This window comes from Anticarsia gemmatalis, chromosome 19, assembly GCF_050436995.1.
Source record: "Anticarsia gemmatalis isolate Benzon Research Colony breed Stoneville strain chromosome 19, ilAntGemm2 primary, whole genome shotgun sequence".
Taxonomy (NCBI): Eukaryota; Metazoa; Arthropoda; class Insecta; order Lepidoptera; family Erebidae; genus Anticarsia; species Anticarsia gemmatalis.
In genome coordinates, this window is record NC_134763.1 from 9300639 (window position 1) to 9314340 (window position 13702).

Here is a 13702-nt window from a genome sequence, read left to right on the forward strand (position 1 = left end):
GCACGTTCCTATACGCATAACGAAATAAAGGAAAATTAAAGCGCGTTATTATCAATATATTATTTTATTAAATAGTACATTATACAGCTATTATTACGCGCAGTATTGTTATATTATTATTTGCGATTACAAATCATACACAATTATCTGAAAACATGCTTAAACTGATACCTGAAACAAATAATAATATGACAGGCGGATACTTCTGTATTGCGTAGAATGAAACAATTATTATTTTTTGAAGGTAAACATATAAAGAAATATTAGTAGGTAGGTACGTAAAGGTTCTAGATTATTTTTGATTAAGCCTATAAAATAAAAAGTTTTTTAATTGTACAGAAGTTCTACAAAACATTAAATTCACTGATAAAGATATTCTTGTTGAAGATTTGCTTAGAATTAATGGCGTTTGGCAACACTAATATCGCGTTCCATTTCGTATTGCCTGGTAAAGCCGATAATGATGCATGCTTATGAAATAGCAATATTGCGTTTTGGCAATGTGTGAGAAAGTTGACCGACTGCATAATGCAGCGCTACAAATTGGTAAATAAATGATGGAATGCAAATTTTACTCTCGAAAGTGCAAGTAGATAATAACAGCATTATAACCTAATTTAGAGATTTCTGTACAGTATTCTCTCTTTAACTGTTGCATATCGATTTTAACATAATTTATAATAGTTTGAAAATAAGAAGCTAGTATTTGTATAGTTAGTAAACATACGGATCCCGAAGTTGTAGCCTTGGCACTTTGACAGTTCGTCAGATTTTAGTGTTTCAGAAAATACTTTTAATTGGCGATTTTATAGTAAAACTGATTGATAACTTCGTCTGGAATTCACATTACAGTTTCTACGCAACTGTTCATTGAGGAATTATCGTAAGTATTAGACATTTTACTAGATGATCTATACGTGTTTACATAATAGTATAGATTTCAAGTTAAGTGTAAGTGCACTTTTGAAATAAAGTGTGGTTTTTGTTTTATTATGGTTATAGTCGTTAGTATTGTATCCAGATTTTACATTTTGTGTTTGTCGAAAGTGTTATAAACCTGTAAACAACTCATAATAACACCTGACAGAGTTTATTTTCTTTACCATTTTGTGCCCTAAACAATATGAAGTTAGTTCAGATTTTAACTCTGATTTAATTCCTTTTTTGAGTAGTGGTAATACAGAAAAAACATATAGCCTAATTAATAAATGACATTTCTAAATAAGTTGTGCAATGATTTCTATTTATTGTATGTTATTAATTCATGATATAATTTTTGTACATTTGTTTTTTTTTTCAGGGATTTTAAGGCTATGTCGCGTCATAAACCCCTGTTTACTGATCTAATTAATTCTGGAGAAATATGTGAAAGACAACCACTTGTGTTTACAACTTGTTAAGGTAAGTAAAATATAATAATAAATATTATTCAAGTTATATTTTCAGTACGTAATGATTATTTCATTTATTACTTGCAAATAAATTTGTAAGCAACTCTACTTATAAATTATTCTAAACTTAAATCTCTAGCAAAAAAAATTAATCACTTGTCTGTGAAGTGTAAATAAGCAGTTATTCTACAATTAATTTATTTTAAATAATTATATATTATAATATGTAAAACAAGTGGTAATAAATTAGTAGTTATTATTAGATTTAAATGGGATTGTAGGGTTTCTGGTTGAAACTGTGTGTTTCATAGAAATACTATTTTTAATTAATATTTTATGTATTGGAAAACATGAGTCAGTCACAAGTCCCCAACCTACACTTGCCCAGGGTGGTAGACTCTAGGCCTTTTCCCTCCATCATCTGAAAGCAGACCCTTGCCCAACAATGGGACAATAGTGGGTTAAATTTAGTTATTTATTTGGATATTTGTTTAGATTTAATATCAGCAATCATTAGGTCAAGGTAAATTAACATGAATGTGAACAAGAAATTTTAGACCTTTGACATTTAATCATTACTATTAATTTATTGCAAGGTAGAAACTGACTACAATTATCAAAAATGATATCCCTCTGATGTGTCTCAACTTTTATCATGGATTTTTATTTAGGTGTAAATTAATAATTGTCAATTTTAATATGCTGTGAAAAGAGGACTAAATCATTAATACCTCTACACATTGGCCACCATTCCTGGTGTTACCTCATTCAAGTTTGCTTAACATAAGTTTTCTGAGTGCAAATAGCCATGTACTCCAATGATATTATAGCTTTAGCATACTTTGACAACTCATCAGTGCATTTTGTGCAACAGTAATGACTCAGATAATCAATTTGGCTGTATTTCAATTCAGTGCCATTTTGAGTGAACAGTTTTTAGTATCACTGTCCATAACTAGATGGCGTGAGTCAATGTTTTGTGTTAGCTTGACAAAGAATTATTATGGTTTGTTTTGACTACCGCTGATAGTGTTGTTAGATAAAGTTTAATATTATTAGTTAGATTGGATTGCGAAGTTGTTGTCACGCTGTCCAGGCCGTTGGCTTGTGTTCTTCGATGCACTAGTGGATTTAAGTCGTTTATGGGCATTCTCTTCCCTATTATAGAAACAAAGCTCGTCGCTTCTTCATAACTAGAGTGAAGTATAAAAAATGTAAGACTCCATCCTCCAACCATCATTTGAGTCGTCAATCGGCAACTCGATACATTCTGTAAAAGAAAATATTATAATCATATTTTACTTCATATAAACTGGCAGATACCATATTATATGCAAAAAAACCCTCTTAGTAGTAATAGTAAACTATCACCAAAATACGAAGATACTGGAGACTTCTTCCGCCATGCTTCCATCTTACAGATTCAAAAGTACGTGATAAGTTAGTCATATTTTACAATAGATATCCGTCGAATCACACCGGATCCAATTCATTGTGGACAATAACTGTACGACTAGCTGAAACCGGTCAGTTGCAAGCGTAGGGTGATCAGTCAAACAAAGCAGAAATCACACCTACGTGTGGACGTGATTCTTCCGTGTCGAAAGATTTACAGCAAAAAACAGGCTAGTAGTTAAGGAAGGTAGTTTAATCTAAGATATGTCCTATCCGTATCCTGTTCTCTGGTGTCTGCCTGCCCTTATGGGAAGAATGCGTAATGTTTTGTATGTTTGTCTTATCCCAATCGGATTGAAATCTTTCGAAGCTTTTCTCTGTGATTGAAAATGAGGCAAGTCACGTCTACTTATTAAAAACAATTACATTCCTACCTATCCCTCAATAACAAAGGCTACCTTTACTGTGGAAAATATAAGTATGTTGAGGCAAATATATCAATGTATCTGAAATGCTGAATCTAATTAATTATTATTGTCTCATTCCAAATAGATATTCCTCGAAAGTCTTTCTTCATGCGTATACATTGCGTTTCTTGTTTTCAACAGCTAAACCATAATACCCTTAAAGCATTCAGGAAGAGGTCCTCATTCTAGAAGCGATAGATAATAATATACTATCGAATCATTAAGATCAGTTTGTGATTATTATGCTTGAAATGTCAACGACATTAACCTTGACAATTAACATATTGATACTTTGAGTAGCACCAGAATCGGTAATCCATGCGAAATGCTTTTAACCCTTATTGTATTTTAGTCCTAATACCCTTTATTCTCATGCCTAGATTATTATCCATTAAAATGAACAGATACACGTGATTCCTTTATTTCCACTTCTCTCTCCTACAATTTCTGGACTACCTATCTCGTCATCCATTTATTAATGCATCCCCAACATGCAATACTGATGGCTCAAAGTGGCTCGATTCTCTACTACTATCGACGACCGACGACCGGCTAGCTATCGAGAAAATTTACACAAAAATCTGTTTAGCGCCTCTACCGGGTTTCGTAAGAACTATTTTGGCAATACGTTTTAATTGTCAAACTCTCGAAAGTAGTGACTGTAGAGAATTGCGCTACAGTTCTTGATTAACTGATATTAAAATGCCGAGAACATGTAATATTTTTGCATAACGCACTGCAATGTGCACTGTGCGTTTGATTGACCTTAATCTGAGTCAATGTTCTCGTCACTTCGTTCTTTGCACTAGTGTTATGTTTTGTACTATGATACACATAAAGCTGTTTACCTTTGTAAGGCCTTGGGTAGTTTTTCTTTCTGCTATATTTGGCTGCTATTTTCGTCTGCACTTCAATAGTTGTAGTCCTAAAAATAAGAAAAATATTTAAAGCATTAATTCTTGGTTGTTGAAGCCATGAAAGGTTTGCTAGATATCGGCACGATTTAAAGTGGTAAAGTTCTACTTAAAAAAAAAAAATTCTGCAATAAAAATAATTATATCTTACGTCAAAGGAATCTTTACAGACACACATCTAATAAGGATCGCATCATGAACCACACAGAATTCATATAGGAATCAGGCATACGCACTGCCACGATCCCTTAGCGTAGTGGTAATGCCGTAGCGACCATCCTCCATTGAAACCAATTGGTTCAACTAAAATAATTCTTTCTTCTTCACCAATTCTAAAGATAACTTTTTATAACAGAGTAATCATAACTAGTGAAGTCGTCGCGTGCCTACGACTAAGGCAAAGCCACAACACTGCGTGGCGACGACGCTTCGTAAAAGCATCGTCACACAGCAATACAAGCTTCTTAGACAAGCGTCGTTAACATTAGCTAATGCGTCGACGGAACACGGTGTTGTGGTCTAGCCGTATGTCAAAGCTGCTAGGGGTTGGTATATGAATAGCTTACCAAATCGTATTGATGGCCTCTTGGTGGTTGTTCTAGTTAACTACTCCATTGTCTTGTCCGTTCTCGATCGTTTCGATGGTAATATTCAGCAGTAGAGTTTCTTAATAGAAGCTTTTTCCCGATTAGTATGTAGACGTCTCGAGTTGGATCTTCTCCTGGAAATTACATATAATATGTGTTTAAAAAGGTGAATTTATTGGTCTTATGAATCAGTGACCTGATCAGCCTCTTGAATTGGCAGTTCTTGGCTTCAGAAAGAAACTAAGCGTCTTTCAATTTCGTACTGCAAAATGTTCGTAAACCAGGTTTTGGAAAATCATCGACTGATCAATGAAGAATGGAGATTCGTACTTCACATGTGAAGATTTCTCCATCTCTACAGCATCATCATTACTTAACAGCTTTCAGGGCTCTAATAATTTTGGCAAAAAGTAAGTGCTTTCAACAAAGCAAAGCAACTTGTTTAGGGGTGTTCTTTATGACACAAGACAATAACGTTTTTATGAGTTCATCTGATTAAGTTCTGATCTCGTTTAAAGTCTTAAAACACGATGTTCATGATAGAAGCGATTATGGTTTTACTAAGTACTTACATTTTTATGACGAAGTTTTGTTGGTGTAATAAAATCCTCAATGTTGCCGGTGGCCATTTCAGGGTGTCTTTGACACAGCCTCCTGTCATCAGCAGGTGTAGGTAGTGGTCGGTCTGAGCAGCTCCCCTCAACTCCTCCATACTGAAACATTTTAGGCAATACTGCTAATATCATGTAGTTCTGAATTATGATGGTCTGAGAAAAGATTTGATTTTTCCATTATTAAATTTGTGGGTCCAAATAACAGTGATGTATAGTATTCACGAATTGAGTCCAATATTTTGTGTGTTGCGAACTGCAGGAAAAACGGATTTATTACACTGATAAAAAACCAGACGGCCTTGGTATATTGTACCTAGTTTATATAATAATTAATTGATAAGGTACGCTGCACAAAAATGCACCAAAATCAGCGCTAAATAACGATACAAGAAAAATATAACGGAACAGGGTACTTACATAGCGTTCAACTCGTGAGAAGTTTGTCCTGCTATCGTTCGCGCTGAACGTGTCCAAGATAATCCAGCGATGTAACGTGCAACGTGACGTAATAGAGCACAGTGAAAACGAGAGTGCTCGATGGCGCCGCCACGCGAATATGCGCCTTATGTCTTCTTAGATTCATTCAGGTGGCTCGGCCGTGACAATGCGCGCGACTGCCGACCGGCGGGGAGGGGGCGCGGGACGGCGGGGGCGCGACGCAAAAGTGGGTCGCTCGCGACGTACTGTCAAGTTCAAGGCCACACACGGTGCGCCAATCGCCCATAGATGGCGCTGCGTTGCGCGATTCGGAGTTTGAAAATTTTGCGAGCCAGGGGGTGCGGTGCGGGGCGCGGGTCTGGTGCGGGAACGAATTTTCGGTGCAACACACACTACACGACGCTGCACTCGTGTACCGAACGTCGCGACGCGCAGTACTTTCGCGCAGCACTAGATCCAGACTTCTAAGCTAACCTAGACACAATAACAAGCCGACATGGACTGGATGGAGATGGAGGACGTGGTGCGTACACTCTAATATTCTTATTAGATTCCGTTTACGATTTTCCGCCGTTTGTTTAGATTATGCCATAATTTTGTAAAATGAATTTTGCCTTGACCTAGGCTAACATTTTATCAACAACGGCTTAAATTCGTACGACGGACTGTCGAATATTTATCGCACATCGTTAACATTTCCTACTTTTATTATTGCTACGTAAAATAATATCTATCCTGTGTTAATTATGCAGAATATTGAATAATTAATTTATTCCTAGCCGTCGAACTTTATAATCTCAACAGTAATAAAATATGAAAAAGTCAGATATTTGTGTTCAGTGTATTTTATTGCAGACGAAAATATTTAATTGTCTGCTACCATCTCCATTCATTTTATTAGCATCAATCAAAGTGTCATCAAATCCTGCACTAGAACATTATCTAGCACATAGTTGGTGGTTAAAGCTTTTTCAATGTGTATTAAGTTGTTGGGCTCCTAGAGGCTCCGGCCCAAAACAGCTCAACACGTGAAGGCGCGCGGCGTGCCCGACCTGCCCCAACTCGTGATCGATCGCGCCGCCTACCATTACCCGCCTCTAACTGTTTGGTGTTGCTTCTATTTTCTCAGCAGTACGCAACGGTACAAGAATATTCATGAATTCTTCACCAAATCGTTTTCGCTTATCCTTTCCGCATCTCAATTTTCCTGATCATTTCCATTATAAGAATGTAAGAGATTACTCAACTTGGATTTCACTAAGGCTTTCGATTGAATAGGCACCCTAGGTATTTTTTCTTCACGAATATTTGAATTAGTAGAAAAGCGTGCATTTTTTCTATGCATGCCTCAATATAATAAAGATTGCACTGAAATAAAATTTTATTGGCAATGAAACTCGTGTAAGTCACGTAAAATGTCGCCATACATTATATTGGTCCTTATGCTCCTTAGTACTATTATGTCGTTTTCAGATCCTCTAATTCAATTTTTTGCTTATGATTTGAGGATTCATCATTCGGCTTGCATTTTTATGTATGCGTGGGCAAAATTTTAATGTTGTCTATTTTTTCTCATGTCGTATAATCCTGTTCGGTTTGATAGCGTGGTTCGTTTTTATCTCAGGAGCGTATAATAGCTTCTTTGATGCGTTCTGCATTATTAATAGTTTGAGTTATATCAATAAGATCCTTTGTATCCCAGTTCCTCATGTCGTCTCAAACTTCGGTTTTTATTGTATAATTAGTTTTTTGGGTCTTTAAATTTTCATGTATTTCTGATATCTTTAAAACTATTTTAAGACAAATGAAAGTGGCAGTGTGTTGCTGTGTTTACTTTTTATCTAATCTTTTTTTGTGCAACGTGATGCATACGTTTATGATATAATGCGGCCTTGACTTGACTTATCAACCCAATCTTTCCATGCACTGACACATATTCGACCACAATACCTCGTGTCCCCCTCATTACCACATCTGCATCAAAATCTAGCATACCGAATTCATTCTCAACAGCAATTTCTGATTTCGGTCGATAACACCCATTTAATAGGTACTCCCTTGAATATGAGCTGTTAATATTTACTTCCCTTACGAAGTACTTATGTAACGTACATAATATATGCACGATGCAATAATTACGATAACAGACTGTAATACTTTTTTATATCGTTCACTATCAGCATGGACGATATTATTAAATGCGATCTCAAAGCCACTCTTCAAATACTTCTCACTAGGGAAAAGTAAATCTAAACCAGAATTAACAATAAAATCTACATAATGCTTATCTTGAAGTTTGATGATAATATTAACATGTTTGAACTTTACAATAATTTTAAACTGTATATGTAAGTTGTTAATACTAATACGTACTTGCTTAGATAATAAAGAACAGTTTGCAGTCATACATCTTAATTAATTCCAGATGCTAGCTTGATATCGATCGACCTTAGGTTACAAGACTACTCTGGTCACGGGCAGGCCATTTTCTTAACGATAATAAAATAATTAGTTTGTGTTCACACTTCCGCGATCAATTTTTATTAGTATCAACAAATGGAGCTGCTAAAACCGTTATCATATTTTTTCCAATTCAAACTCTACCTGTCTATAAACAGAAGGTAGTAACAGGTAGGTAGGTACTTTAATTTTCACCTTTGTCTTCAGACTTACATAAGAATATGCATCCAACTTATTAGTCATGCAATTCGCATGGTCCTGCGATTAAATTTTAGAGTTACGAGTGCGACTAATGCGGCAAGACCTTGATAAAAATCTATACGTCTGTCGTCACCTATTAGAGATGTTTTAGCGTGTAGTCTAGACCGATAGATGCAAGCCAATACAGTTTTATTGCAATAAAAAATTCACACAAACGCAGTGCCGCACCGTAGATAAAAAGCAAGCGGAATGCGATATGCAACGTTAAAAATACTCGATTATCGCGTCGGCGGCAACCACGGACCCCGTACCAAAATTCTAGACGTAATGACACCAGCCCAAAATTTTTATATTTTATTCTGCACGCTAACTATTGCTGCTCCACTTAGGACCGAAGCTGTAAAGGCTTCAGTACCCGAGCAATATGCGTGTAGCAAACGAATGTTTTCGGCGAATTCAAATAATTGACTATGGGTGGAGGGAGGCGGGAGTGAGGGGGGGCTCGAGCGGGAGATTTGGCTGTTGGCCTTGACAATGAACCGGCGGCGCGCACACAAGTGCGATTTTATTTGTATTTGAAATACACGCACACACACACAATTAGGAGTTTGTTCCACGAATTGCCTCCTCCCACACAATTAAGTATTAGGGCTGTCTTAGGTAAATGATTAATGTACGTTCAATGTGCAGGAAGTCTGACCAGGAGTGGAGCAAAAAATTCAATAAGTTGTCCATTATAAAATACATCTGTACGTAAGTTTCCGAACTTAGTCAAATAACCAACTAGAAGAACTTTTATGTAAACGTTGAAAGCGGTATGGCAAAGAAGGCTGTCTTCAACAATATTATCAAATCAGTTAAAAAAATATTAAACCACTTTTAAACGGTTTGCCAGTGTAATAGTTATATAACAAACAAAAACAAACTCGACACTTGACCTATTACAAAGTAACGTTATAACAGTCTCAATTGAAAATATCTTAGTCTATTCAGACGATCTCATTGCGTAGGTGTGGTAACCCTACGTCCAAAAAAGCTAACAAATTCAGGCGAGCCGGGCGGCCCGCCGTCGCCGCGTGCCTGCCCTAAGACAACCTATACATAGACAGCCTAGGGCCCGACGGGATGTTTATCGATAATGCCCAAAGATTCCCCACTAACGAGCCCAAGTCTGGCTTGTGTTGCCTCTCTCTACTCATACATATAGCCTTTTGTTTGCGTATGTAATTCTGGATTTTGGAAACGTTAATAGTCCTATAATTATTCTGAACATAGCCTTGATATCTGGATCTCGAATATTTACTGATACTGAAGACATTGTTTTGGATTTTTTTTTATTACATTTAAAGATAGTTAGTAATTAGATTCTATGTACTTAGTAGAAAGTCTGTAGACTTTAGACGAGGCAAGGCCACAGTCTAACAAGTCAGTATTAATAAATCCTGCAGGTACGAATTATGGAGGTGTATGGTCACGTTTTTGTCTGTCTGCTTCATGACATCACAATTTGAACGCGTTAACAGTTTCTTTTGTTAAACGTTTTACTGATCTAGGTTTATAGTTTTTGTTCATTTAGATTCCTGAGCCGTGTCTTGTAGTTTTTCATTGTCTTTTGTTTTATTGTAATGTTTAAGACGAGCATTTTGGTGAGATTCGTTATAAGGTTTTGTATGCTAATGGTCGGTTGCAGCGTATCCTTGAATTATAGAAGCGGTTAGGTTCGGATGCACTAATGCATTTATTGCTAGCTATTCGTATAATTTGGTAGAATTATTAATGTATCGGTGTTGGTAACAAAATTGTGCATTTCTAAGTTTGATGTTTGCCAAATAACTTCTTCATAGGTAGGTGTTTCAAATGAATGCAACTTGAAGTAGGTACCTATAAGATTTACATATTAATAATTAAACTTATCTATAAATAGATGTGCTAAGAATAAGTAAGGTTTCTTTCGAACTACCTAATGTCTGCGGTGGCAATATTGCGCATGCATTTCGAAGTGATTTTATATTAGCAAAGGGCATTACTTATTTGTAATTTCTTGATTTCAATAATATGTTAATGACACATTTTGCTACATTATTTCAGTAAGAAATAAAACAACTCCATATTTTTGTAGCAAATATTTTTGCATTAGGTATATTCTATTCAAAAAAGCTAAAAATTAAAGTGTTTTAGTAACTATGTTTCAATAATGTTAAGCACTTGTCTTAATAAAACGGTTAAATATTTAAATTATTACAAAAAAGACGTAACATGACAATAATAACAAAATAAAATGTCACATTACGCAACAGAAATGTCGTTGTAATAACTTAACTAAGTGTAGTTATGTAAGGCTGTTCAAATGATTATACAAAAACTGCCGTTTTGACAAACGTGACCCCAAAAAATACCATTTGTTTTTAACTTGAAACATGCAGTAAAACTTTTGTTTATACTCGAAACATAACGAGTCGGCGCTCGACCAATGACAGACGCAGTCCCTTGGCAGCGCTTCAGGAAAATTAACGTTTTGCCTTTATTCGTCGCGTTGTATACGAAGGGACCAATCTGAAAGGCGTCGAGCACGTGGTAGGCCGCTGGGCGGCGCATGCGTAGCAGCCACTCTGGTGGGGGGAGGCGTGGCCTGCGTACACGCATTGCGTGAACACAGTGCGTGCGAGTCGCTCAACGCGCAAGCTTTTCCTCATTGCGCTCTGCAAATATACATGCAATTTTAACTGCATACAAAGTGCATTGAACTCTTATTTTTTGTGCTGTGATTTGTTTTATTGACACATTAAAATGTGTGCTGTAGAGGATGCATGGTTGTTTTCGAATATTGCCACCACGTTGGATATGATTGGATCTTCTCACAGTGTGAGTATGGTCTGTACGAGTTTTGAAGGTTTATTTGTCATTAATCTTGTTGTGAACACGAACATGCTTTGAGCGTTAATGTACTGGCTTCGTTTGTTTGGGATGTAAATCACCGCAAAATCAAACATAACAAAAATGCATGAATTGCACTCAAGGTAATCAACGTTTCTTATTTCTTTAAGTATTCTTTTGCATTTAAAAAACGCCATTTTGTTTCTAAAATTTGCATTAATATCAAAACTAATTGCTTTGCTACTAACGATGTAATCTGCGATATAATAATTACCCTTATTACAAGTTGATGGTTACGAAGCGGCAAAAATCTGTGGTTTCATTGATCTCTGACCCAGTAAAGCAATGGACGACCAATAAATAGACATAATTGCGAATGTTATTACACGTGATGTTTGTCAAGATAACATTTGTTTATATTTAGTCGCAGATATCTATTACTTTGTGCATAAATAGTAAACGTTTCATATAACAAATCCATAACATGCAAGTTATATAAGTGTGAGATCAGAAGTGCAAAAGGACTTGGGTTCAAGGCACAATGCTGTTCGTATGCCAAAATCATCTTGAACATACTAAAAAAAGAGTACCTACATTCTGACATTGAACAATAAAGAATGATCCAATAATTTATGTTACAAAAAGCAGACTTAGACACATCGTTTCTGCATCGAAATAAAAGTTTCGACACATAAAATCTAATTTGGAGGACATAAAAACTTCCCTTATAGATTATTGACGCCCATCTCTACAAAACTATCCTAAACGACGGGAATAATGTATAAAAACGTCAAGCCAATGTACGAAATGATGATAAAAATCACGTGGAAAGTGTGAAAAATCTCGCAATAATATTAAATTTTAAAATAATAAAACGCAAAACCATGGTCGAGAAGGTTTCCTACAAACAAAATTTGTTATTGTATCACTAGATGCAAATAAATACGATGCAGTTGTTATTTTGTTTGCCTTTTCAATGTCATTTGGGCGTTGAACCTTTTTGATATTTGTTGTAGTTTTTATCTATGTATTATGTATTGCAGTCGTTTGTACTGATGTTGGCTGATGACCGTCAGTGATAGATCTTATTAGGTATATTAATTTGTTTTACCTACACAAGGTTTCTAAAGTTTCTAAGTTACCGAATTTAAAATTCTGTTTTTGTTCGTCGCTGCAGTCCAACGTCTTCCGGTTGTTTTTTGTTCAAGTCTTTGTCTGGGATAGTGCAACTTTGTTTAATAGCTGCATCCTTATCTGATTCGAACTATTATTATGTGCCTTTTTTGTTTGGTCTATTAAGAATTTGTTCCAAATGTCTAGCTTTAGTCTTATTTAATGTTTTATGGGACTTTTTGGGCAACATAAGCATCAGGTACAATTTAATACTGACGCGGTTCTTCACATTTTCAATAATCTTTTTTCTGCTAGCGTATAGGTAATTATGTTCCACATTTCAACTGAAATTGAAGAATATTCGAGAAATCTTAATCAAATACTTCTAAATGTCAAAAGGCGTCGGGACCTCTCGCCGCAATTTTTTCTGCGAACAATAAATGTGATCGTGATTTGATCTCAAGGCTCATATATTGTAGAGCCAGACTTAAACCTTCGCTTTACGTAACACATAGAAACAAGTACTTATAGCTAAATAAATCTTATGTCTGGAAATATCTAAATGAAATAAAACGAGCCAATGACAACTTTAATGAATTAGCTATACGTACAATGAGTTTAGGAAACATGACTCACATTCGACTGATGGTTCAAAATTGATTGCTCTCATAAAAATTATGCAAATGGCAGATAATCAAACTATACATATCAGTCATGCGTAATGAGTTTTCAAACGTACTGTAAATAATTGGGTGTACTTTGTCATACTTATTTTCTTTCCGCCCATGTATTTTATCATATACATGTAACCTTTAGCTCTTATCCCAAATTATTTGCACTTTGCAATTCTGCTGCGTATATTTTTTCGCACCTTAAACCTAACCATAACTATGCCATAAGGATTCCAAATAGTATTCTTAACTCTCATTTCAAGAGAAGATCCGTCTCCAGCAGTGTAGCTGTAATAGGGTTTTCTTTTTTTACTTTTAAATCTTCGTTATGTTCTTCTTTTATCTTCACCCAGTGTCTTCTGGACCAATATTCTGTCTTTTTCTTTATAGTAGTCGTCTTAAATATCACGTTTTTTTTGTATAATTAACTCTCCTATTCTCTAAATAGGTTTGTAAAATATTTTGCGTCTGTAATATCAGCCATACGTAATTGTAGAATATTAATCTGTCTACTCATTGTAACAGAATGATTCATTGCAATGTGCGATGACATAAATATAGTAGTCGACTCTTAAAT

At 35.5% G+C, this 13702-nt stretch overlaps 1 protein-coding gene across 6 annotated transcripts in view; it reads left to right on the plus strand.

The window, feature by feature from the left end:
• Positions 1-567: 567 nt before the first annotated feature.
• Positions 568-13702, plus strand: part of ERR (estrogen-related receptor) — a 35950-nt gene continuing 22815 nt past the window's right edge. For 3 of the 6 annotated variants that reach the window (XM_076126433.1, XM_076126434.1, XM_076126435.1), the window contains exon 1: positions 11122-11338. In XM_076126433.1, the coding sequence (XP_075982548.1) occupies positions 11255-11338 (84 nt within the window). In that variant the 5' untranslated portion in view covers positions 11122-11254. Of the gene's footprint in view, positions 884-1300; positions 1402-6176; positions 6330-11121; positions 11339-13702 lie in introns of those variants that run through there. The other 3 variants (XM_076126438.1, XM_076126437.1, XM_076126436.1) reach the window with 3 other exon arrangements.